The 24,989-nt window shown below is 45.6% G+C and overlaps 3 protein-coding genes across 4 annotated transcripts; 1 reads left to right on the plus strand and 2 right to left on the minus strand.

Annotated features, from left to right (window-relative positions):
• Window positions 1–5,235: 5,235 nt before the first annotated feature.
• On the plus strand, window positions 5,236–13,711 carry LOC309538272 (prenylcysteine oxidase 1-like; the record flags this gene model as incomplete). Its single annotated transcript, XM_082233616.1, has 5 exons — window positions 5,236–5,449; window positions 7,312–7,486; window positions 9,456–9,667; window positions 11,412–11,567; window positions 11,882–13,711. Coding segments are annotated over 5 exons (1,407 nt in total), but the record flags the coding sequence as incomplete, so codon positions are not given.
• On the minus strand, window positions 13,692–16,591 carry LOC309536480 (small nuclear ribonucleoprotein G). Of its 2 annotated transcripts, XM_082230731.1 has the most exons (4): window positions 16,444–16,591; window positions 16,074–16,096; window positions 15,358–15,482; window positions 13,692–13,851 (listed from the first exon to the last, which is right to left on the minus strand). In XM_082230731.1, exons 1-4 carry the CDS (start codon window positions 16,473–16,475, stop codon window positions 13,801–13,803), a joined length of 231 nt encoding a protein of 76 aa, XP_082086857.1. In that variant the 5' UTR covers window positions 16,476–16,591; the 3' UTR covers window positions 13,692–13,800. The 2 variants fall into 2 exon arrangements, with proteins under 2 accessions (XP_082086857.1, XP_082086858.1); XM_082230732.1 differs by lacking the exon at window positions 16,074–16,096 and having other exon boundaries at window positions 16,444–16,553.
• A 3,360-nt stretch (window positions 16,592–19,951) lies between these two features.
• On the minus strand, window positions 19,952–23,931 carry LOC309536454 (protein FAM136A-like). Its single transcript, XM_082230702.1, has 3 exons — window positions 23,815–23,931; window positions 22,596–22,736; window positions 19,952–20,972 (listed from the first exon to the last, which is right to left on the minus strand). Exons 1-3 carry the CDS (start codon window positions 23,899–23,901, stop codon window positions 20,784–20,786), a joined length of 417 nt encoding a protein of 138 aa, XP_082086828.1. The 5' UTR covers window positions 23,902–23,931; the 3' UTR covers window positions 19,952–20,783.
• Between the last annotated feature and the right edge of the window lie 1,058 nt (window positions 23,932–24,989).

A 24,989-nucleotide genomic window follows, 5' to 3' on the forward strand; every position in this document is an offset into this window, starting at 1 on the left:
GGGCCAGCAGTCTGGTGGGCACTTAAATTTCATTGACACCTGGATACTGGAAAATCATCTTCATTGCCATGTTTCAGTAGGAAAATTAAGTACATGGAGTCATTTTTAACATAATTACATTCGTGTTACTAGTTTCTGTTCTTTGAGTGTCACATTTCCATCCTCATGGACAATACAGAAATGCAGCACACATCTGAATGAATTTAAAATACAGCAAGTGTTAACTAATCATAGGTTGTTAATTAATTAGCCAAGACAAAGCAGCAAGACACTATTTTTGCGAAAAGTGTCACCTAATGCAAAAGAGAGACATTTTCTCGCCCTGACTTAAAATAGAATGTATTGACGTTGCTTTAAGTAGACTTTACCGTTTTAAAAGTCACTTGGACTTATCAGTCCTGTACATTCAATAAGTAGACTAATGAGCCAGCATACCTTGTAAAAAGTGGAGACAAACTGATCATGTGTAGAATATCCTCTAATGAGCAGATCTTTCATGTTCGTGGCTAGAAGATAGCAATTCTTAATCCTTGGGTAGAGTGAGAATGTAAGGGTTTGAGAGACAGAGTTTGAAGTTCATTTATTGTACAACTTGGTACAGGGCCATCTTAAGCGTATCAGGCGCCGTGGTGCAAAGAGCCCTCCAGTGCCGCCCCCCCTTTCCCAGAGTTGTCGACCTTTTTTAAGGGAGGGGACCCCAAAGTTGCTGACCTTTTTTTAGGGAGCTAACACCATGCTTACACATTATCTCTGCTTGGGAAAAGAAAACAGGAAACATAAACAAACCTCAGTCAGTAAAGCATGAGACTCTTAATCTCAGGGTTGTGGTTTCAAGCCCCATGTTGGGCAAAAGAGTCCTGCATTGCAGGGGCTTGGACTACATGACCCTGGTGGTTCCCTTCCACCTCTGTGAATGGTTCTGTTATTCTGTTGTATCTGAAGGGCTGTTCACAGGGAAGATGGAGCAAACTTGTTTTGTGAGAGATGCTGCTTGTGCTATGATTCCTGCACTGGAGGTGGTTGGTCTAGAGGAACCTCGGGGGTCCCTTCCAACCATCCAGTTCTGTGATCCTATGATCAAAATACTCCAAGAAATAAATAAATGGGCTTCTCTGTGGCAGTCACTGGAAAGGACTCCAGGGGCGGCCATCCCGCAGAAAGTTTGGTATGTGCCCTGCCAAACCACCCTCTAGCCCAAGCCCCATTCGCCAGACGAGACCCAGTGAGCTGAAGGAGTGCTCCGCAGTGACAACAGGGCTGCCCAGGAGAGCTTGGCTGGAGATCTGTCTATAGGGCTGGTCCATTTTATCTTAGGTGGGATTTAAAGATTAATAAACTGCCAGTGATCAAATCAAATCCAGCTTCTTCTCATTTTAACCCCTCCTGGGAAGAAAAAGAAGAAAGGGGGGCAGGTGGAGAAGGTGTTATGCAGATCTTCAGACACATTTTCTCTCCAGCAAAGACTTGATAGGTGGGGTGCCTTCTGTTACCTGTCCTGACAAAACTTGACCCCCCCCCCAAGAAGTGTGTTCCCAATAACAAAGAATATTAAATAATACAGATGCATATCTTGGGTTTGCATCATGACAATCCAAGGTGCGGGGAGGGGAGAGAGAGAGAGAGAGAGAGAGAGAGAGAGAGAGAGAGAGAGAGGAGCTGATCTCCATATAAATGTGAGCTAGCGGAAAGATCTAGGAGGAGAGAAAGAAGCAGAAGGGGGAGGCGATCACAAAATTCATTTCTGCAAACTGAGTCTTGAATGGGACATTTAAAGCAGAAGAATGCTCTTTTGCAGAGGTGAATTTGACAATGTGTTGGGTGAAAATGACCTGTAGGAGGGAGGCAAAGTGTGCCTCCCAACACAGATCTCTGCCAGCAATTCTTAGACCACCTATGGGAATACATAGGTGGAAACCAGAGACAGAGGTTATATGCTTTTTATTACAGGGGAGAGACCAGGAGCTCACCAAGACAGTAGCCAAGTTTCTCTATTTTATTTTCTGCGACGTGGCAAGGTTGGGGGTTGGCGGTATTTATTCGGCAGTGCGACGTGGGGACCCTCTCTTGCTTTGCGCTGCCAAACACCCACCTACCCACACACTCATTAGTTAGGTCGTGTCTGGCCTTGCTTTGGACTTTGGTTGGTCACCTGTTTTGGAACGAGGAGCGGGTAGGAATTTTTTCCAATGTGGCAGATTGGCTGTGGCCACTTGGTTTTTGCCTATCTCTTAGCAATGTGCTACACGCATAGAGGAAAGGCGCTCTGCATCTCACCTTTAGGATCTTAGTTGCAATAGTCTTTGTTTTTGAAGTTGGTGTTCCCCACACGGATTTTGACAAAGATGAGACACAACAGAGTCGTCCCTTCATTTCAAAGGTGGCTGGCTCCCTGGCCCCACATCCGTCCTTTGAGGTGGATCTGCTTTCAGGAACACCCAACTAAGTTTGGAAACTGAGTTTGAGATCCTGAGATAGATCTTGCGGAGAACTTAAAGCGGATGCAAATTCTCTGCCCTGTGTCCCATTGTGATAGGAAAAGCTCTGTGGAGTGAATTTTCACATCCATGCAAATCTTCGGACATTCAGCAGACATCGCTTCAGCATCTCATTAATGCAGACTAAATACCACCTTTAAAATTCTAGTTTCCTTACTAGGAGACCATGGGCAAAAAGGAGAGGCCTTTTTATTGGGCCATGGCAACCAGCAGAAAATAGGGAAGTGGGTTTTTCTCCGCCCCCCCTCCTCCTCCTGAGCCTGGCACCATGTACTTGGGAGTTCACCCTTTGAGGAAATTCAATTCCCAATAACTGTGAGCTGCTACGTATGCTTGTGCAGACATGCATTTCACATGAAACTTCAATTACGATAGGTGTAAAGTTAAAAATCGTCTTGAAGCAAATAATGCTTCACCACACAAAGTTCCGCCAGCCCTATTGGGACATGACTTTCTGTGCGCCATCAACTCATGGGCTTGTGAAACATGTGCTGACCCTGGTTGGAAACCCACATGTGGCTTTTTGAAACAAGCTAGTCCAGTTTTTCCTTTAGAAAATGCTTACACCAAACTGCTTACACCAGTTGGACAACTTATAATAATAATATAATAATAATTTATTATTTATACTCCGCCCATCTAGCTGGGTTTCCCCAGCCACTCTGGGCGGCTTCCAAAAGAATATTAAAATACTGTGATACATCAAACATGTATATAGGAGAAAGAAATGCACTTGCAAATAAAAGATTCTAAATGCTATGTACCATAATAATAATAATAATAATAATAATAATAATAATAATAATAATAATAATTTATCCAGCCACTCTGGGCAGCTTCCAACAAAATATTAAAATACAATAGTCCATCAAAAATTAAAAGCTTCCCTAAACAGGGCTGCCTTCAGATGTCTTCTAAATGTCTGGTAGTTGTTTTTCTCTTTGACATCTGGTGGAGACGCTCCTTCGGGTATATTGGACCAAGGCCGTTCTAAACCCTGATGGGTCAGTCTCAGCTTATGTGAGCAAGTGTTGAATGGAAGTCGTGCACCAGTGCACACTGCCCATGTGACATTCCAGTCTCCTCCTCCAGTTGGAGGGGCTGTGGAGAAAGAGGCGCCCTCCTCCACGGGACTGCCCACAAGTATCCAAATTCTGGACAGCGGCTTGGTCAACAAATGACCAAATTACTCAAACACCCCTTTCCAACTTCACGCCAGCTTTGTTTACTAAATCTATGAGATGATCAACGGAAAGGTTTCAGCTCTCAGTATACCTGAAGGAGCGTCTCCAACCACATCGTTCAGCTCAGACAGTGAGGTCCAGCGCCGAGGGCCTTCTGCAAGAATTGAAGCTACAGGGGACCAGGCAGAGGGCCTTCTCGGTGGTGGCACCTGCCCTGTGGAATACCCTCCCATCAGATGCCAAGGAAATAAACAACTATCTGACTTTTAGAAGACATCTGAAGGCAGTCCTGTTTAGGGAAGTTTTATCGTTTTTCGCTCAGAGTGACTGAGGAAACCCAGCCAGATGGGCGGGGTATAAATAATAAATTATTATTATTACTTCCAGGAACTCCTGGAACATACCTTTATGGTAGATTGGTAATGCTCCTAAATGGTATGCAAGTTTTTCACAGTGATCACACAGTGCTCTTGGCATCAAAATGCCAGCCTGCACCCCTCCCCCTGCTATTTAATCTAGATCTACGTTTTCCCATGAAATATCCACTAAGTTTTTTTAAAAAAACAACAACAAACAAACTGTTGCCAGAGACCTTTTAATCCGTTCTGGAGGTCCGTTCATAAACCAAAACAGGTTGTAACCCAAGGCACACTTTCGCCAATGGGGCCTACAAAAAAAAATGTTCGTAATAAAAAAAAAAAGGGGGGGTTGTAGTCCAAAAAAAGTTCGCAAACCGAGACACGCACTTCTGGGTTTGACTTGTTTGTAATCCAAAACGTATGCAAACCAGACTGTTCATAGAATCATAGAGTTGGAAGAGACCACAAGGGCCATTGAGTCCAACCCCCTGCCAAGCAGGAAACACCGCCAGAGCACTCCTGACATATGGTTGTCAAGCCTCTGCTTAAAGACCTCCAAAAGAGGAGACTCCACCCCACTCCTTGGCAGCAAATTCCACTGTCGAATAGCTCTTACTGTCAGGAAGTTCTTCCTAATGTTTAGGTGGAATCTTCTTTCTTGTAGTTTGGATCCATTGCTCCGTGTCCGCTTCTCTGGAGCAGCAGAAAACAACCTTTCTCCCTCCTCTATGTGACATCCTTTTATATATTTGAACATGGCTATCATATCACCCCTTAACCTCCTCTTCTCCAGGCTACTAAACATGCCCAGCTCCCTTAGCCGTTCCTCATAAGGCATCGTTTCCAGGCCTTTGACCATTTTGGTTGCCCTCCTCTGGACACGTTCCAGTTTGTTCGCAAACCAAGGTACCACTGTATTAAGCCTCTGCCTGGACTTTCATTGCTCATTACAGTTTATTTAAGTGATTCCAAAACTCTTTCAGGCCACTTGTGTAGAGGAGGAAGGGACCCCGAGGGTCATCTAGTCCAGCCCCCTGCAATGCAGCAATCTCGACTGAAGCATCCATGAGAGATGGCCCTCTAAGCTCTGCATAAAAACCTCCCATGAAAGAGTCCACCACCTTCCGAGGGAATCTTATACAGGTTACCTTATTCTGAGTTCTGTTGAAAGGAATTAAATACAGGAAAATTGACTAAATTCCAGGTGTGATTGGAGCTGGCGTCGGGGGCACATCTGCAGCCTATTTCCTGCGCCAGAAGTTTGGTAAAGACATCCAGATTGATATCTTTGAAAGAGGAGAAGTCGGAGGCCGTGCGGCTACTATCAATTTGGAAGGGAAATACTACGAAGCAGGAGGAGCTGTCATCCACCCCCTTAACCTGCACATGAAACATTTTGTGAAAGAGCTAGGTATGGACACCTTATTTTCCCTATGAGCAGGTTTCATCCCTGCTCCTTTGTTCTTATGCCAGTGGAAACTGTTTTAGTTCCATTTCACGCCAATGAAAAAGCTATAGTGCAGCCTTCTCTGCCCACCAGATGTGTTGGATTACAATTCCTATCCGCTCCAGCCAGTTATAGTCTAAAACATTTGGAGGGCCCAATGTCTGGGGAAGGTTGCTATAATTAATTTGGAGGAAATGGTAGGGGCGTTTTCTTTCTGGGGGTGTTTGTGCAGCGCCGTCTTAAGCATATCCGGTGCCGTGGTGCAAAGATCCCTCCTGCGCCCCTCCCTTCCCAGAGTTGACCTTTTTTTAGGGCTGGAGGAGGCGGGCAGTGGCTGGAAGGTGGCTCCTCCGGCGGGGAAGAGGTGGAGGCTGGACGCAGCGCCTCCTGGCTCAGCTGGACGCTTCGTGCCGCGGTGGCCATGGCAGGCAGCACACCGAGCAAGCGGGTGTGCGCCAAGTGAGCAAGGGTGCATGCACTGCTCCCGCCAAGCGTCGGCTCGGTTTTTTCCCTTTTAGCCCTCTGGCGCCCCGCATAATTTGGTGCCTGCAGGCTAAAAGGGAAAAAGCAGAGCCAACGCTCGGCGGGAGTGGCGCACGCACCCTCGTTCACTCAGCACACTCATTTGGTGTTCCCCTGACTCTCGCCTAGCGCCATCCAGAACTTGGCGCTCTGGTGCCCCGCGCCACTAGCCTCAGTGGGTAAGACGGGCCTGCGTTTGTGTGTGCGACAGGTCTGGGTATCGCTGCTTTTCTTCCTCTCAGAATGTAAGCTGTAAGCCAAAGTCACAAGAATAAGATGGGTACATCTCAGGTGTCAAAAGCCAAGGTAAAGTGGTGTGTCTTCCAAACTTGCCAGAAGCTTCTCTCCACCACAGAAAAGGCCCTTTCCTGGACTGCACCCCCTATGCCATTCTTAGCACCCAAGTGTGTCTGTAGGGAAGGAGGCAATCTTTCATGTACCTGGGGTTTTTTTGTGAGTAGTTTAGGGCTTTAAACACTCATGTGAGCAACTTGATTTTGGCTCCTGAACGCCGCAAACCTGGAAATGAGTGTTCCGGTTTGCAAACATTCTTTGGAAGCCAAACGTCCAGCATGGCTTCCGCAGCTTCCGATTGGCTGCAGGAGCTTTATGAACGTTTTGGAAGTCGAACAAACTTCTGGAACGGATTCCGTTCGACTTCCAAGGTACGACTGTAGTCACATAGCAGAAAGGAAATAAACATTCCCCACCCTCTCAAGATTTCCAAAAAAGACAGAAGTGAACAGCAGACTTAGGAAAAGGTAAAGGGACCCCTGACTGTTAGGTCGTGGCCGACTCTGGGGTTGCGGCGCTCATCTCGCTTTACTGACCGAGGGAGCCAGCCTTTGTCTGCAGACAGCTTCTGGATCATGTGGCCAGCATGATTAAGCCACTTCTGGCGAACCAGAGCAGCGCACGGAAATGCCGTTTACCTTCCCGCTGGAGTGGTACCTATTTATCTACTTGCACTGTGATGTGCTTTCGAACTGCTAGGTTGGCAGGAGCAGGGACCGAGCAACGGGAGCTCACCCCGTCTCAGGGATTCGAACCGCCAACCTTCTGATCAGCAGGTCCTAGGCTCTGTGGTTTAACCCACAGCGCCACCCGCGTCCCTGAACAGCAGACTTACTGGAGTTCAAATTTAGAAATACGTGTTCCCACCAAATCCTGTCTCTGATAGAGAGGCCTGTGTGCACCCATCCATCAGCCACCAAATCTCAAACGGATGCTGAGTTCTCACCCTGCTGCCCCAGTGTCAACTCAGACTGTCTCCCAGTTCACAGGCTGTGCTTTCAAACCTGCAGGTCTTAACATCCATCAGGGTCAAGGTGGCCTTTTGGGCATCTACAATGGAGATGAGTTTGTCTTTGAGGAGAGCAGCTGGTACATTTGGAATTTTCTCAAGCTCCTCTGGCATTACGGACTGAATCCTGTGCGGATGTACATGTGGGTAGAGGATGTGCTAGACAAATTTATGAGGTAAGTCTGCCTGTCTCAATTCAGGCTCCCTCCCCACCCACCCTAGCAAGGCACCTATAGCCACTGCACCTTTCTCTGACACCTGTGGGGCCCCTGCCCTTGCCAGTACTTTTGAAACACCTGGAAATGCCAGACTGGCAAAGGCTGCCTTAACCCCAAACTGGAATGGTTTACTCATTCTGGCTAGGAAGTTAGATGTTGCCCACCTTTTACTAAAAAATAATAATACAGTGGTACCTCGGGTTAAGTACTTAATTCATTCCGGAGGTCCTTTCTTAACCTGAAGCACCACTTTAGCTAACGGGGCCTCCTGCTGCTGCTGCTGCTGCACCGCCGGAGCACAATTTCTGTTCTCATCCTGAAGCAAAGTTCTTAACCCGAGGTAATATTTCTGGGTTAGCGGAGTCTGTAACCTGAAGCGTATGTAACCCGAGGTACCACTGTAATTAAGAGTACCAATGGGGTAGGCAACCTAAGGCCCGGGGGCCAGATCACCTTCTCAATCCGGCCCGCGGACGGTCCGGAAATCAGTGTGTTTTTACATGAGTAGAATGTGTGCTTTTATTTCAAATGCATCTCTGGGTTATTTGTGGGGCATAGGAATTCGTTCATCCCCCCCCCCCAATATAGTCTGGCCCCCCACAAGGTCTGAGGGACAGTGGACTGGCCCATGGCTGAAAAAGGTTGTTGACACATGCCATGTTCTCAGTGACCGTGTTAGCTGGCCAAGCTAGGAATGTTATCTCATAGGTTTATCCTGTGATCAAGAGGATTTATTGATTACACAAATGTAAAGGAAACTGCCTGCCCTCTGCCCCCAATGCACTCTTGTCAAGCTGGTTTCGCCAGCCGCTCTCTGATACCTGTTTCTGATAGCCATTTCAAAGCTTCAGGAGCAAGCAGAAGAACAAGTCTGCAAAATGACTATAACCACCTGAGTATCCAGCAAGGCAGTTAGATACAAGATCAGATGCACAGTGAAGTCTGTCTTAACCTGGGGCCCCCAAATGGAAGTAGCCTACAGAGAAGAAATTTCATACATAAGGAATCAATTGCTTTACTCCAGGCCTGTTAAAATATGCTCTCCCTTAAGCCTCGACTCACTGCCAGTATTTTCTGTCTCATTAAGCCAGTGTGCTTCATCATTACAGTGGTGCCCCGCAAGACGAATGCCTCGCAAGACGGAAAACTCGCTAGACGAAAGAGTTTTCCGTTTTGGAGGTGCTTCGCAAAACGAATCTCCTATGGGCTTGCTTCGCAAGACGACAATGTGTGTATCTGAAGAAGTGTGCATGCACACGAAAGCTCATACCAAGAACTAACTTAGTTGGTCTTTAAGGTGCTACTGGAAGGATTTTTTTTACAATGTCTTGCGAGTTCCTGCTGGTTTTTTCCCTCCCCCCCCCCTTTTCCTAAGCCGCTAAGCCGCTTATCAGCTGATCCGATCAGCAGATAAGCTGCTAAAAGCCGCTAATAGCGCTAATCCGCTAATCCATCAGTGGGCTTGCTTCAGAAGACGAAAAAACCGCTAGACGAAGAGAATCACAGAATGATAGCCACTGTATTAGGACCCTTTTTTATTTGCTATTTACAATCAGGTACAAGGTGGGGGGAGAAAGAAAAAACCTGTCCTATCAACACTGCACACAGATTCCTAAATAAATACCTGGGAGCACTAGCAAAGCAATCTGGGGTGCAGGCTTCTTAGCTATCAGTCCTGTGCAGTGGAATAAGTTGCAATTAAATTGGGGTCAGTATTCTTAAGTGGTTGTGCATACTGGTGGCACTCAGCAAAGCAATCATGAACATCAATTTATTTTCTGTTTGAGAACAATGCAAAGCTTCTGAAAGGGCACCACCCAATATAAGTAAAGTCTTATCGAAAACAATACTAATCACTAACTTTGTCTTCCTCCTGCACAGTCTTTGCTTTCCCATATCTTAATTCTTTCCCCCCTTTTGCACAAAGGATCTATCGGTATCAGGTTTACGACTATGCCTTCAGTAGCACTGAGGGTTTACTTCATGCCCTCGGAGGGGCTGACTTTGTTCAGATGCTGAATGTTACCATTGATCAGGCCTTGCAGAAGACCAGCTTCTCTCAGAAGTTCATCAATGAGATGGTGACTCCAGTTATGAGAGTCAACTATGGCCAAGGTGCCAACATCAATAGCTTTGTGGGTAAGTGGCAAAGCTTGTTTGCAGATTCCTCTTCCTGATGGCCACCACCAAATGATGGCATTTTGCTGCCTGGAATAATCTGCATGAAGGGGATATTTGAATGATGATCTCACTGACAAAATTTGCTTTCTAGTACCGTATTTTTCTGTGTATAAAACTATATTTCCCCCCTATTTTTTCAAGTTTAAAATTGGAGGTTGTCTTATACACGGATAGTGCATATGGGCGATTTCTTTATTTGGATTCCCCCAAAATTGGGGTCGTGTTATACACAGAAAAATACGGCATCTGTCTGCTTCACTATCCGAGTCAAGAACAGACCTGCTGCAAACATGCCCAAAGTACATGAGGTGATTTGCATGGCAACTGGGGCCTATGTGAGCAGAGGTTTTGCTTGCCAGCCAGCCTCCCTACTGTGTCAAAAGCACGAATGACAGAGAATTCAGCAGGAGTCCAGAACTGTGTCCAGTTCTGGGCACCACAATTCAAGAAGGATACTGACAAACTGGAACGTGTCCAGAGGAGGGCAACCAAAATGGTCAAAGGCCTGGAAACGATGCCTTATGAGGAACGGCTAAGGGAGCTGGGCATGTTTAGCTTGGAGAAGAGGAGGTTAAGGGGTGATATGATAGCCATGTTCAAATATATAAAAGGATGTCACATAGAGGAGGGAGAAAGTTTGTTTTCTGCTGCTCCAGAGAAGCGGACACGGAGCAATGGATCCAAACTACAAGAAAGAAGATTCCACCTAAACATTAGGAAGAACTTCCTGACAGTTAGAGCTGTTCAACAGTGGAATTTGCTGCCAAGGAGTGTGGTGGAGTCTCCTCCTTTGGAGGTCTTTAAGCAGAGGCTTGACAACCATATGTCAGGAGTGCTCTGATGGTGTTTCCTGCTTGGCAGGGGGTTGGACTCGATGGCCCTTGTGGTCTCTTCCAACTCTCTGATTCTGTGAGTGGGATCAGAGGCCTGATAAGTCACAAGGCCTTGTTAGTCATTCTAGTTTTAGGTAAATACACACCTTTCTACAATCCTGTCTTTCTTCTGCTCTCCCATACATGGGATATGACTTACATTCTTTAAGCTGGCCTTCACGAGCCTGGTGCCTTCCAGATGTTGCTGGACTGCAACTCCCATCCACCCCAGACAGCCTGGACCATGGTCAGGGATGATGGAGATTTCATTCCAGAGGGCATGAGACCCAGGAAGGCTGCTCTGTGAGTTATACTCTCTGATTGGGCCTGCTTCATTGTGTAGTCCCCAAGGACATCCGTACAGGGCCTGCGTGCCCCTGAGGTGGCAGAATCCCTTGGGCAGCAAAACCCCTGAAGGTATCCTGCCCGCCCCTGCCAGGGAAGCAAGGAGCAGCAGCAGCGGCTTTTGAAAAGACTTCACTGGAAGCCCCTGTGCAACTTCAGCAAGCGAGGCTTTGGCACCTTCTCATGTTGCCTCAGGCGGCAAAACAGGATGGGTAGCCCCTGCTCCTTATTTTGTTTTTTGTCTGCCTTAAATTATGGCTTATTGTAGGTTACCTATTTGTGTGTGTGTGCGTACTATATGTTGTGTAAAGTTTTATTCACACTTTTGTACATATACACACACACACCCCGGAATCTTCTAGTGATAATAAATAATAATTAAAAATTCTAATATTAGATATACAATCTTCAAATGCTTTTATCTTCACTGTTAGTTGTAGAGTTCTGCAAGTTTGTGTGAAATTTTATTATTGCCTCCCTGGTAGGTGCCGTATCTTTGGCAGGCGCCGATTCTGGACTTTGGTCAGTAGAAGGTGGCAACAAACTGGTATGCACTGGCCTTCTTTATGCTTCTAAAGCACAACTGATTTCTGGCACTGTTATTGCTCTGGAAGAGAAAACGCTGAAAAGGGGACGCTTAGGTGAGCTTGCTACAACATTCTTACACTTGTGATGCAGTAGAAAAAAATAATTGCATTAGAATCTGCTGGTTGAGATATATTGGTTTGGACAGGGGAAGTCAGAACTGGCTGGGTAGATGAAAGGAAGGGGCATAGATGTCGATAATAAAAGCCAGACAGACTACTTGTAGTTGCAACTACAACTTTTTTCCTCTTCAAAGCCACATGAAATTTGCTGGAAAACTGGCCTAGTTCTACAACAGGTGGATTACTCTTGATTACGTTTTAAATAAATAAAGTGTTGCTTTTTAAAAAGTACTTTCTTTGTCTCCCAGGAGATACTGCGAAGCTGTATGAAGTCACCTACAATTCTACGTCAGGATTAATGTCAGAGCTGTACGACATCATTCTGATTGCCACCCCGTTGCAGCGTAAAATTGCCAACATAACTTTCCGCAACTTCAAGCCACCCATTCCCGAGTTCTCCCAGCCCTACCATCAGACTGTGGCAACGTTTGTCCATGGGCGCATTAACGCTTCCTACTTTGGCTACCAGGATCCTTCAAAGTTCTCTTTAACTGCCATTTTCACAATGGAGCACCCAAAGTTGTTTATCAATTGTATTGGCATGGTCTCTCCAGTTGAAGATAAAACTAAGCCGCTTCTGAGCCCTGCTGTTTGGAAAGTGTTCTCACCCAAGCCTCTCAGCAAGGAGCAACTGAATTTGCTTTTCTCGTCTTACGATTCTGTTAAAGTGAAGACGTGGCTTGCCTACCCGCACTACAGCCCCCCAGAGAAATGCCCCCCTATCATTCTCCATGACAGAATGTACTATCTCAACAGCATCGAATGGGCTGCAAGTGCCATGGAAATGAGCGCAATCGCAGCCAAGAATGCTGCTCTTTTAGCCTACCATCGCTGGTATGATAAGGCAGACATGATTGATCAAGAAGATTTGCACGAGAGACTCAAAACAGAACTCTGAGGTAGAATACACACAGCTGGGGAGGAAATCTAGGTTGGCATACTGTATTTGGTGGGGTGGGGGAAGAGAAGAAAGTGGATCTGATGATTTAGCAAGCTGTATCAGACCATGTGGTGCATCACCTACTGAAAACTCTTTTACTTTTATTTACAGGAAAAGATAGCAACGAGGCACAGGGGAGTGAAAGAATAGCTGTCTTTGAGCCATGCAGCTTAATTCAGGATTTCACTTTGTTAGCAACATGCAAGAGCCATCAGGTGCTGGGCTGGGGTGGATTAACAACTGAGAGCAAGTAGCTGAAAGGAGGGGTGACAGTAAATGAAATTGTTACGATTTCCCCATCAGTATACTGATGCCCACTCATTGTGTATTGTCATACTGTCCAATTATGTATCTCCCTTTCAGAAGTCCCAATCTTATACACTGTGATAATGGATAACTCAAGCCATATTATTGCTAGACAAAGTAAGATTTCTGATGTTTAGCTGCATCTGATATAAAATACAAATGTAGTCCAAGAGAGGGGACTGTGTGTATTTAGTTGCTTACTAAGGGAGGCTACTTACAGTTGATCCAGTTGACAGCCTTTTCCCATGAGGCGCAAGACTGCTTTAAGCACAGTCTAAATCCACTAAAAGTACGTAGTAGGAAACTGATTATCTTAAATGCACCTACGGCATAGATGCAGTTTATCTGATTCTATGTATTTCAGTCTGCTTATGCTGCCCACTATTTGCACATCAGGCACAATAATGTCACAACATGCCTGGTAAAAGAGCACAAAGCTAGCACTGAATACCATTCTATAAAATTATGTGCACTGACCTTTTGCTAGTATTCAGAAATTCTGAATGAAATCTGGCAATTTCTTTTAGTCTCTCAGCAAAAGGAAGTATGTAATGAGTTCATCCTCGTTATCCCAATGTGCTCTAGTACAGTCTCTTCAAAAGGGTAAGGTGCCTTAACTGTGATGAGCCTTACTGCCAAAAGTTTAGTTTACTACTACATGCTAGAACAATTCGTTCTGTTTATCAAATGAAAGAATTACATGGAAGAAAACAGAAGAAGCCCTCAGTTTTATCCTGTTAATGCACTGAGAAGTCAACCATGTAGACTTCAAACCACCCTGAATTTACTTTCAAAAAAGTAGAGTACGTTGATCCAATTTTAACAATTTATTTTTTAAAAAATCACAACGAGAGTGTCATGCCTGTAAAATCTACAATACAAAAACAAATGTCCACATTGTAGCTTGTTCCACTGGTTTGTTTATACTCGTTCCAAAGCTTCTAGCATAATGATGCTGTTTCCACGTATTACCTAGAAATAAAAACACTGAAAGTTAAACACCAACCAAATACTGCCAAGTGGCTTAAGGAAGAATATTATAGACTCACAAAAGGGACCTGTTTCCCACATCACGAAAGACAGCTGCAGAAAGTCACCACACTTCAGTGCTTAAGCTTTGTTATTATTAATTCCTACATTATTTGCTCAAAGCCTTTTAAAGGGCAATAACAAATAATAGTCATACTCGGGAGTTAACCCACTGACAATTCAATTCATTATAATTAGTCTATTTAGGATTATGACTAACAGTGAACATCACCCAAAGCACCTTAATCTTCTAACTTAAAATACCAAAAATAAAAGGCAAGTCATCACCTGGTACTGAAAGGACAAACTGTGTGCCAGATGAGCTTCCTTAGGGAGAAAGTTCTGAAACTGCAGCGCAACCACCAAAGTTTTATCTCATGTGTTCCTACCCAATTAAGAAATGGGAAGAGAGAAAGCCGAAAAGGGTGCATCTAAGATTTGACAAGTTCATGTGGAAAGAGGCAGTTCTGAAGGAGTCTAGACACAAACCATACACCTTGGCCAACGTCAAGGTACCAGCTGTCCCAGGAACATGGGACAAGAAAACAAGGGGTTATGGAGAAGTCAGAGAAGAGCCTTCTGCAAGAGTTAAAAAAGATCCACAGCTACACTTAAGGATGTAACAAGAGCCTGCTGGATCAGGCCCATAGGCGTCTGGTCCAGGATCCTGTTCTCACTTGAGCGCAAGAGCCTACTCCTCTTCTGTGGCTTCCAGTAACTTGTATTCAGGATAACTGCCTCTAATATTATTTTAGGTTGGTCTCTTTATTTTCCTCATAACTCTTAAGTACACACACTGACTGCTCTGGGTGACCTCCTTTTAAGAAAAGGATGTTGCCAAAGATCCAAAAGTGCTGTAAAAGCCTTGGGGCTAAGAAGATATTTTCATGAAGAAATGCAGTTTCAATAGTCATCTAGAAGAAGCCATTCAAACAGATCCTAAAATTCTTACTTTGATGTATGAGTTCCAAAGCCACTGTACCACTTTTTGCCAAGTATGAGTAGAGCTTTGGTATGCTCTATTGTGAACAAGTGTCATTTGCAAAAGAATATGGATATTGCCTGCCTTCAGCGCAAACACGCCTTTGGAGCAGTATCCTGGTATTCTTCAGAAGTGTTCTGTGAAAGTGGGTGGGGTGGGGGACCTATGAGGTTTATTTTGCCTACCTCTTTAGCTTAATTCTTGATCTTTTTATTATAGTAGCTTTTGTAAGCTTTGAAAATCAATAAAACTAAAAAAGCACTGCAAGCTTTTGGATTAGTTTGATATAGTACCAGGCAAAAGTGCAAAACCACATAGATGAACTCCTGCATTTTTTAAAAAATCTAACTCAAAGATATTTTTCTAGAAAATGCTTTCGATAAATTCTCAAGTACAATGAATGACATTAGCTTAGCTGCCTTTTTCGGTTTCAACTACATTTAAAAGGTTAATTAATTTCTACTTACCACCATCCCTATGTTGTTCTGTTGTCCTCCTGGTGCCATTTCCACACACTCATCTATTACAAGATTCATAAATGGATCAAATCCTCTTAAGATTCCTTGGACATGCCGGCCACCATTTAATTTCACTGTAAGGAACAGTCAGGTTAGTTTACTTCCTCTTGGTACTTTATCTTGATTCTACGTTTGCTATGTCCAAGGCAACATTTATGGAATTAAGATGGACAGATATGTAGGTAGTCTGTCTTTATCCTTTCTTGCTCACAATTGTGGAACCCAGTTTAAACCAGGGGAAAGATGCACTGCTCACTTTCATACGTTTGTTTGGCAGTTGGCTGTGCATCACAGGGAATCTAGGCTACTTTCCTGACTAGACATATAGTCATACCTCGGGTTGCGAATGTGATCGGCGTGGGAGGCACATTCGCAGCGCCGCGTCTGCACACACACATGATGCGATTTGGTGCTTCTGTGCATGTGCTGAAACCTGGAAGCAACCCATTCTGGTACTTCCAGGTTTGGCGCGGTCCGCAACCAGAAAACGTGCAACCCACAGCGTCCATAACCCAAGGTATGACTGTACTGCTACAGAAGCAAAGAATGGGGGAAGTGGGAGCAGGTTGCCATTCAGCACAAGTTAAGATGACAAGAGACAAAGTAAGTCCCAGTAAAGGTTTCCTCCCAAAATGCAGCAAACAAAAAAAAGCCATTCAACTTACATGACAGCTTCTTGTCCATAAATCTGAAAATTAAATAAGAGTGAATAATTAAGCATCACTGCAGTCAAATTCATCTTAACACAGGGAAAGGGTGAGTTATAGGTCTTTAGAAAGAAAGAAAAATAGATATACGGCCTCCCTAGCTCTATGATCAATTCGCCCTAAGGAGGAAAACGACGGCGGTCCCGAGCCATGTGCTGCTCTACATTTCGTAGCTCTATGACACACAGGCGCGACGTGCGGTGCATGATGGGAGCGAGGAGGCCCAAGCGCTCGCTCGCCAACTAACGGCGGCCGCCCCCCGCTCTTCCTCGCCTCCTTCCCATCGGGCCCCCGGCCCCCGCCGCCCCTGCCGCGCTCCCGCGCTCACTTCTTCAGCTCCGGCGGGTGTGCTTTGCTCATCGTGTCTCCTCACAGGCAGCTCCGGCGACGAGCGTCTTCCTCCCGCCTTAGCACGGTTCCGGCGTATGACGTCACGGCGCCGCTTCCGCTCTTCCCCAATCAGGAGGAGCCTGTTGCGCCGGCGCGGACGACTAGCTCAACGCAAGGGACGCCTGCAGGGCGTGGACTACCTCGTCCTCGCAACCAATCAGCGCGGAGTAGACGGCCGCGGTCTACCCTCGGATTTCCGCCGCCAACCAATCAGCGGCCGAGCTGTTCCCTTTGCGGGTGGGTCCTATCGACTCGTTTCCCCCACGTGTAAAGCAACAGGCCATGCTTCATTTGCTTTTAGGGTTTATTTGCATATATGCTAATATGTTTATGTATAGGGTTTAAGTATTTTATTTCAGATTTCCTATTGCATCCCAGCTAGTGGACAAATAAGGACTCCATTAGGCCCTTGGGAAATTAAGCCACACGTTTACCTGAGAGTAAAACTCATTTGTGCAGTGGATTTTACTTCTGAGTAGACAGGCAAAGAAGCGAGTCTGCCTACAATCTAGAGTGTACTCAGTGCTTTTTTCTGGGGGTGCGCAGAAACATTTTGTGAATTTTAGTACTTTTGTCCATTTACTGTATTTATTTTTCCCGATTTGAACTATAAATTTTCTTGAGTCAAAATGAGGGTACCCCTAAATATTTTTTTTAGGAAAAAAGCACGGAGTATGCTCATTCTAAGGGACGCGGGTGGCGCTGTGGGTTAAACCAGAGCCTAGGACTTGCTGATCAGAAGGTCGGTGGTTTGAATCCCCACGACGGGGTGAGCGCCCATTGCTCAGTCCCAGCTCCTGCTAACCTAGCAGTTCGAAAGCACATCCAAGTGCAAGTAGATAAATAGGTACTGCTCTGGCGGGAAGGTAAACGGCGTTTCCTTGTGCTGCTCTGGTTCGCCAGACGCAGCTTAGTCATGCTGGCCACATGACCCAGAAGCTGTATGCTGGCTCCCTTGGCCAGTAAAGTGAGATGAGCGCCGCAACCCCAGAGTCGGTCACAACTGGACCTAATGGTCGGGGGTCCATTTACCCTTTACCTTATGCTTATTCTGAAAGCAAGTCATATTGACATCATTAGTACTTTATAGTAAAAGCGCACGGGATCTCTGGCTGTATGCGGTGGAAGTTAAACACAGAAGCCGTTTCTATTATCACATCCTTTTACCGCTGCTGCCTGGAATAATTACCACGCTTAAAATGCTGTCCCTATTCCTGTGATTGTAAACTGTTTTAACTGTTATTAATTCTAAATTATTATAGCCTGTCCTGAGATCTGCTGGTGAGGGGTAGGTAATAAATATAATAATAATTCCCCTAAATGCAATCATAGGCTACATTCACACCATACATCTAAAAGCATATGGCTTTTCCCAAAGTAAACCAGTTCCCAGTCCCAGGCCTCTTTGTGGGGAAGTGTGTGCTTTAAATGTATGTTGTGGATGTGACCATAGTTTATCTCCCATGCATCCACCTCCCCAGTACCAATACCACTTTTTCAACACAGCTAAAATACCTACAATACACAGTTTTCATTTTTAAAAACCATTTTTAATTCAACTTTAAGAAAATAATTCACAGTTTAAAGAAAGAAAGGGAGAAATAGGGGGCAGGGCATTGGAAGACACAAGACCACCTTGTAAGAATGGCAGATGCAACTAATAGACTATATGGAGATGGCGGAAATGACTGGCAGAATTCGAGACCAGGGAGAAGAGTCGGTGGAAGAAGATTGGAGGAAATTTAAAATTTATTTGCAGAAACATTGTAAAATTTTTGAATGCTGATGACATTGAAATGAATTGAAGGGGCTCTAGCAACAAGGTAAAAAGTATGAGGGGATTAATAATAGATAAACTTTATGAATTTGCTGAACCAAATTTAAAAGGGATACAAAAATGGGATACGTGAGGAAGTCAGGAAAATAAGTTAACTAAAGTGGAGAGATTAAGAAAGAGAGAAATTTTGTTTTTCTTTTATATGTGTTTTTTCTTTTTTTTGGTTTTTGTGTTTAATGTTTGTATTTTTGTATTTTGTATTTTTGTGCTTTTGTATTTTGTATCTGTTTTGCACTTGTTTGTCTTTCTAAACTTTTCTATTGATAAAACCTAATAAAATATTATTTAAAAAAGAAAAGAAATAGGGGGCAGGGGCTTTGTTAATTCTTGGAATGGCATTCCTGCAGCCCCAAAGGGTCCTTGTCCCACACCCACATTCACAATAAATGCTGTTTGCTGGTCAGCATTTTTCTGGTTGTTGGGCCTAACCCAAGCACTCACAGCTCTACCTCCTACATCCGAAGGGGAAAACATTACTATTGGATTGGAAGGATGTGTAGTGCTAGTTGGCTCTGCAGCAGGGAATCCAAACCCTAATTAAAATTGTTACAGAATTCAGACGTGATTGAGGAGAAACCGTTTCAACACAGCAGCAATACTGTTGATCAGCACACATAAATTTAATCACACTTAAACAAAAAAGTATGTTTTCAATGCAAGGGTAGGAAGGAATTATTTATTGTTTCGCTTGCTGAGGAGCCAGGTGGGACTTTTATATGTCACACTGTACTTGTCCCATTGACATCTTTTAGTAGAATTGTTATGCATAAACCTGAACGTGACACTTGAGTCTTCAAAGGCTGTTCCATAAACAAAGCTTCTCCACCCAAATTTTACAGCACTCCAGCCATCTACAGTTCCCTGCGTCCCTTAGAGGAAGACACAAAAAGCTGTTGGCCCCTAACCTTACCTCCTCTTTACCATGATATACCTTTAAAGTCATATATCTGAAGTTATTTTAAATATTACAAGATAGCAAAAGCAGCTATGAGAACTTCCTCCCAGGGACAACTTTGTCTGCTAGATGCCTTATTGTAACATCTCACAGGAGTGTACAGGGGCAGCCTGCCTTTCAGATGTTTTGGACTACAACTCCCATCACCCTTTCGGCTGGGGCTAATGGGAACTGTAGTCCAACAACATCCAAAGGGTACCACGCTAGCTGCCCCTGCCTTACCACAATACATTCTCTGCTTCTACAGCACACAGGTCAATAGCTGCCAATGAAAAAAAAGGATGGAATAATTATTTTGCTTGGGTGGGGATCCCACAGTAGGTTCCACTGGGAAAATGTTCCTCACAATTGCGGAAGGTCTTTGAGCAGGGAAGGAGAGGAGGGAGTTGAAGGACTGTGGGTGCTTTGTGGCCAACGAAGGATTTCCCCCCGGCTGAAATGAACTTGGGAAATGGCTCAAGCATTCATGCCTAGACTTCAAATGAAACTGAGAAACAATACAAGGTTTTAATTTGAGAATCAAGTTTTATAAGTGTTTAGTTTGGGGCTGACTTTCAGAGTGAGGAGTGCCCAATAAAAAAAAACAAAAAACGTTGCTGTGTCATTCCAATGCCCACCAAAACAAAACAAAAAACACACAGAGGTGTTTAAAAATCCATTGAAAGCCACATTTCTGATTTAATCAGCAAAATCCAAGTGGTTTGCTTTACAGGCTGCATTTTGCATGGTGGGGAGGTGTCATAAATGCCCCCTTCCTTACTGGGTCGGTAGAACCTCCCCTGCTCACTGAAAACTAGTATTTCAGTGAGAAAAACTGAGCCTACACTTCTCCCAAGCTTCCCCATATGCATGGTTCCAATTTGCTCTTCTTCCACACTGGAAGCCTTTGAGCAAGCAGTCTGAAGTGGTAATGTCCAGAAGAAGGATTAATACTAGATTCTGCTGAAGGCACAAGGAGCCCCTCAGCTTTGGGGAATTCCTATTTGGGGACAGTTTGGTTTCAGCACTGCTATTTCAAAAAACGTAGTATCAAACCATCTCCTTCCGAAGAGACCACAGAGACAGAACTTCTGTGTGTCTATATTTGTAAGGCAGCTTAAGAAAGAGGTGCACAGCCAGTTGAGACACCAGGTAGCAGATTTCGGGGCTACCTTTGTAGCACCTTCCGGATTCCCCTCCCCACACCCAACTTTGCTACAAGGTGGGGAAGAACCACAACAAAAGGGTCTGTGCACACACATATCATTGATGCCAAAGGAGTGTGTTGTTTTTTCTTTTACACCGTCTGACAATCTGCAGCCTTTCTCCCAAACCAAACCCTAAATTCTCAAGCCCTTCAGGAGGCCACAAGTATACAGTCACACCATAGAAAAGTCACTCTGGACACACCTCATGTTTTCTTTCTATGTTTCCAGAAAGGGCAATCATGCCCATCTTAATTTTAATTGATTATCTCCCTTTCCCGTTCCTCCGCACCCCAGGGCGTTTACTGGGCAATGCTGGCCAAGTTCTCCTTCATCTTTTTGGTCATGCTGGGGATGAGCTGCATGTGGTCGTCCACACACTTTGTCACGCAGTTGTCCAGCTGCAGTTTGATCTGCTTCTCTTTGCTCCCTGAATCTAAGGAGTCCTTGGCTTGGTCATTACAATGCATCGTGCAGCGGGCAAGGCGGTCCTATAAGTAGCAAAAAATAAACAAACATGGAAGTCAGAGGTGGGCAAGGCTAAGAATAAGTTGCATTAACAGCCTTCATCAGTGGACAAAAAGAACTTAGAAGCTGCCATTCAAACAGGACTCTTAAAGAGCTTTTAAATGATGGTTTCAATAATAATAATAATAATAATAATAATAATAATACAAATACAGTGGTACCTCGGGTTAAGTACTTAATTTGTTCTGGAGGTCTGTTCTTAACCTGATACTGTTCTTAACCTGAAGCACCACTTTAGCTAATGGGGCATCCTGCTGCTGCCGGAGCACAATTTCTGTTCTCATCCTAAAGCAAAGTTCTTAACCTGAAACACTATTTCTGGGTTAGCGGAGTCTGTAACCCGAAGCGTATGTAACCCGAGGTACCACTGTACTGATATTCTTGGATTTGCAATAATAATAATAGTAGTAGTAGTAATAATAATAATAGATTTGTAGAATTGGAAGGTATCTCCAAAGATAATCTAGTTCAACCCCCTGCAACACAGGAATAAATCAAGGCTACATTCACCACTTTAAACAGTCCTGCCTCCCCCCCCCCGAATTCTGGGTGCTGTAGTTTGTCAAAGGTGCTGAGAGTTGTTGGGACAATCCTAGCTCCCTCCCAGTGCTACAGTTCTCAGGGTGGACCACTTCTCAGGGAACTCTGGGAACTGTAGCTCTCCTAGGGGAATAGGGGCTCTCCTAGCACAGGCATCCAGTGGTGTCCAAACTTTTTTCAGAAGGCCAGATTTGATGAAGTGAAGGGCTGTGAGGGCCGACCAGAGTTATTAACTGTTTTCTGTTGTTGTTGTTGTTTTTTAAGGACTGAAGTTGTTTTCTGATTTTACCCCAAAGTCATTGAGCTTTTTTTAGGATTGAGGTTTCTTTTTAGGATTTTACCCCAGGAAATAAGCTGCCACAGGGGGCAGATTAAACCAACCAGCAGGCTGGATTAGGCCTCCAAAACAGACTTTGGACATGCCAAACTCGGCCCTCCAGATGTTTTGGGACTACAATTTCCATCATCCCTGATCACTGGTCCTGTTAGCTAGGGATCATGGGAGTTGTACCTCAGGTTACATACGCTTCAGGTTATAGACGCTTCAGGTTACAGACTCCGCTAACCCAGAAATAGTACCTCGGGTTAAGAACTTTGCTTCAGGATGAGAACAGAAATCGCATGGCAGCAGTGGGAGGCCCCATTAGCTAAAGTGGTGCTTCAGGTTAAGAACAGTTTCAGGTTAAGAACGGACCTCCAGAACGAATTAAATACTTAACCCGAGGTACCACTGTAGTCCCAAAACATCTGGAGGGCCGAGTTTGCCTATGCCTGTCCTAACAACTCAGCACTTTAAACAAACTACAGATCCCAGAATCCTTCGGGGGAAGCCGTGACTGTTTGAACTGGTACAATACTGCTGCAAATGTATGCTGCAAATGTGACCCAAGACGTGCATTTGTTTAAGATGGTTGAGCAATCCAGACCATTGCCCTCTCGAAAGATAAGAGCGCAACCCTGGAGGGTCTGGCAGATTGAGACCAAAGTCCAACTGACCACTGACCAGCTAGTCTCCCACCTACACCCACCCCCACTTTTCTCCTCACCTGAAATCTCTCCAGCTCTTGAGTGACCACTGCCTGTGCCTGAGCCAGGGGCGCATGGCAGCGCTCAATGCACTGGTGCACTTGCTGCATGGAGGCCTTGTTGTTCTCACAGCAGGTCGCGCTGCACCGGAACATGATTCCCTGGAAAGAGCCGGGTGTCAGTAAGATAACCTCAGAAGTGCCACCACAACTACTCTGGAGGAAGGGCAGGGTTGAAATTGTCAGGACCTCGTCCTACACTCGAGTAGGACTCTGGCAGAGACACATGCCCGACTGGTATGTTCCCTCCCTCCTGGTCAATCGTTCAGGAGCTTCATAAGCTTTCTTCTGCCCGAACATCACAGCAACCGATGCCAACCAATTAAAGGCACACTTAGGGATCTGCAGAGTCTTCGCAGCTTGCGTAACAGACCTCAGCAACTCAGCATTTTGGCTAATCTACTTTATTTACATATAAACACACACAGAGCACTGCAACATGGCTCCCTCTCTCCCTAGCATCAGACAGCAAAGACAATAAGAAAAAAGGACAATAGTCCCACTTCACGGAACACAGTAACTCAAACATCCTGTCTCCGTCATGTCCCACTTTGTGGAGTCAAAACATACACTGTCATGTGATAGACTAAAACCCCATGACTGCAACCGTGGAGCAGGAATTCTAACAGAAATGTGGCAAATAATGGCCCATTCTTGCTGGGGCGCCTGTCCTAACCTGGTGCCCTCCAGAACATGTGGACTACAACTTCCATCTGGAATGGTTCAGCCACACTTGTTGGCGGCTGATGGGAGTTGTAGTTTAAAACACCCGGCGGGCCTCAGGTTGGAAGGCTGTTGCTTGGGGATTGCTGAGCACCCACTCGCCCCCTGCCTGGCTGCCCTCTGACCCTTTCAAGCAGAGCAACAGGGAGGGACCTAAAATCAGCACGGTATCCATTATGCATCGCATAATTGCTGAACGCAGATGATTTAAGGGGCCTATCCAGTCCAAGAGCACCCTCCCCTCCTGCGGTTCCAGCAACGGGTTCAGAAACATCGCTGCCTCCCACCATGGGAGACAGCGCAGCCTCCATGGCTAGCAGCCCCCGATAGCCCCCCCCCCTCCATGAATTCGTGTAGCGCTCCATTGCAGCCCAGGCTGGTGCCCACGCCTGCCTCCCGAGGGAGCGAGTTCCCTTCCCGGGGCGCATCCCCACGTGCGCTCCAAGCGCAGCCCGACCTGCATCTTCCGGATGTTCTCCCGCTCCAGCCCCTGCACCATGGCGTCGATGGCCTCCTGCACGCGGAGCTGCTGAGCCTCGGCCATGCCGCCATGCCGCCTCGCCCCGCGCCTGGGGGAAGGTCGCCTCGGCGGCAGCCCGGCCCTCTCCCCGCCCCCGGGCACTGCTTCCCGGGTCAAGGCGCGCCGCGCTTCCGCGGAGCTCGCTCGCCCGCCTGCGCCCGCCGCCCGGCACTGCACGGCCCCAGGCAGGCAGGCAGCCGCTCGGCAGGGGAGGCCGCTCGCCTGGCCCAAAGCCGCGCCGCTTGGATTCCTGCCAGCCGGGCTCGAAGGTCCGGGCGAGGCGCTGCTCCGCATCCAAGCTCGGAGGCAGGAATGCTTCTGAATCGCAGTTGCTGGAAACCGAAGCGGGGCAGAGGGCTCTTGCGCTGGGACCCTGCCTGCGGCTCTCCCATTGAGGCATCTGGCTGGCCCAGGGTGGATAAAAAGCAGCGGGTTTTTATATATATATATTTAAAATCAGATATTTTTATTTTATTTAAATCGGATTTTTATAATAAAATGCTTTTGGAGGAAAAAATATTTCAGTTTTCTATTGGAGTTACATTATACAGTGGTACCTCGGGTTAAGTACTTAATTCGTTCCAGAGGTCCGTACTTAACCTGAAACTGTTCTTAACCTGAAGCACCACTTTAGCTAATGGGGCCTCCTGCTGCCACTGCGCCGCTGGAGCACGATTTCTGTTCTCTTCCTGAAGCAAAGTTCTTAACCTGAAGCACTATTTCTGGCTCAGTGGAATGTGTAACCTGAAGCGTATGTAACCTGAAGCGTATGTAACACAAGATACCACTGTAGTCCAAAGGCTATTCATCAGGAAATAAGGATTTGTTTTAAGTTTTTCATGTGTGCTGAAACTCAGTCTAAGTTGGTTTTTAAGGAAATTGGTATTACGGAAATGATTGTTTTTCTCCTTCCAATAAAGTACAGCAGAAAAGTTGTCCAAATATAAACAGTTAACTCATTAAACCTCACCACAATTTCATAATTATCTATGTACTGTATTTTTCTCTCTATAACACTCACATTTTTTCTCCTAAAAAGTAAAGGGAAATGTCTGTGCGTGTTATTGAGCGAATTTGTGGTCCCTGGAGCTGATTGGCCCGAGTACAGGGGC

Source organism: Podarcis vaucheri (genome assembly GCF_965113315.1).
Source record: "Podarcis vaucheri genome assembly, chromosome: 7".
Lineage (NCBI taxonomy): Eukaryota > Metazoa > Chordata > Lepidosauria > Squamata > Lacertidae > Podarcis > Podarcis vaucheri.

Bases quoted from the DNA above. Each gene is read 5' to 3' on its own strand.
- LOC309536454 (XM_082230702.1), bottom strand. From the start codon at position 23,901: ATGGCCGAGGCTCAGCAGCTCCGCGTGCAGGAGGCCATCGACGCCATG. The intron at 22,737-23,814 runs GTCGGGCTGCGC...GGCTCTTTCCAG, and splicing joins AGAACATCCGGAAGATGCAG to GGAATCATGTTCCGGTGCAG. The intron at 20,973-22,595 runs GTGAGGAGAAAA...TGCTACTTATAG, and splicing joins AAGAGCTGGAGAGATTTCAG to GACCGCCTTGCCCGCTGCAC.
- LOC309536480 (XM_082230731.1), bottom strand. From the start codon at position 16,475: ATGAGCAAAGCACACCCGCCGGAGCTGAAGAA. The intron at 16,097-16,443 runs GTGAGCGCGGGA...TTTAATTTTCAG, and splicing joins CACCCGCCGGAGCTGAAGAA to ATTTATGGACAAGAAGCTGT. The intron at 13,852-15,357 runs GTAAGTAGAAAT...TTTTATTTCTAG, and splicing joins AGAACAACATAGGGATGGTG to GTAATACGTGGAAACAGCAT.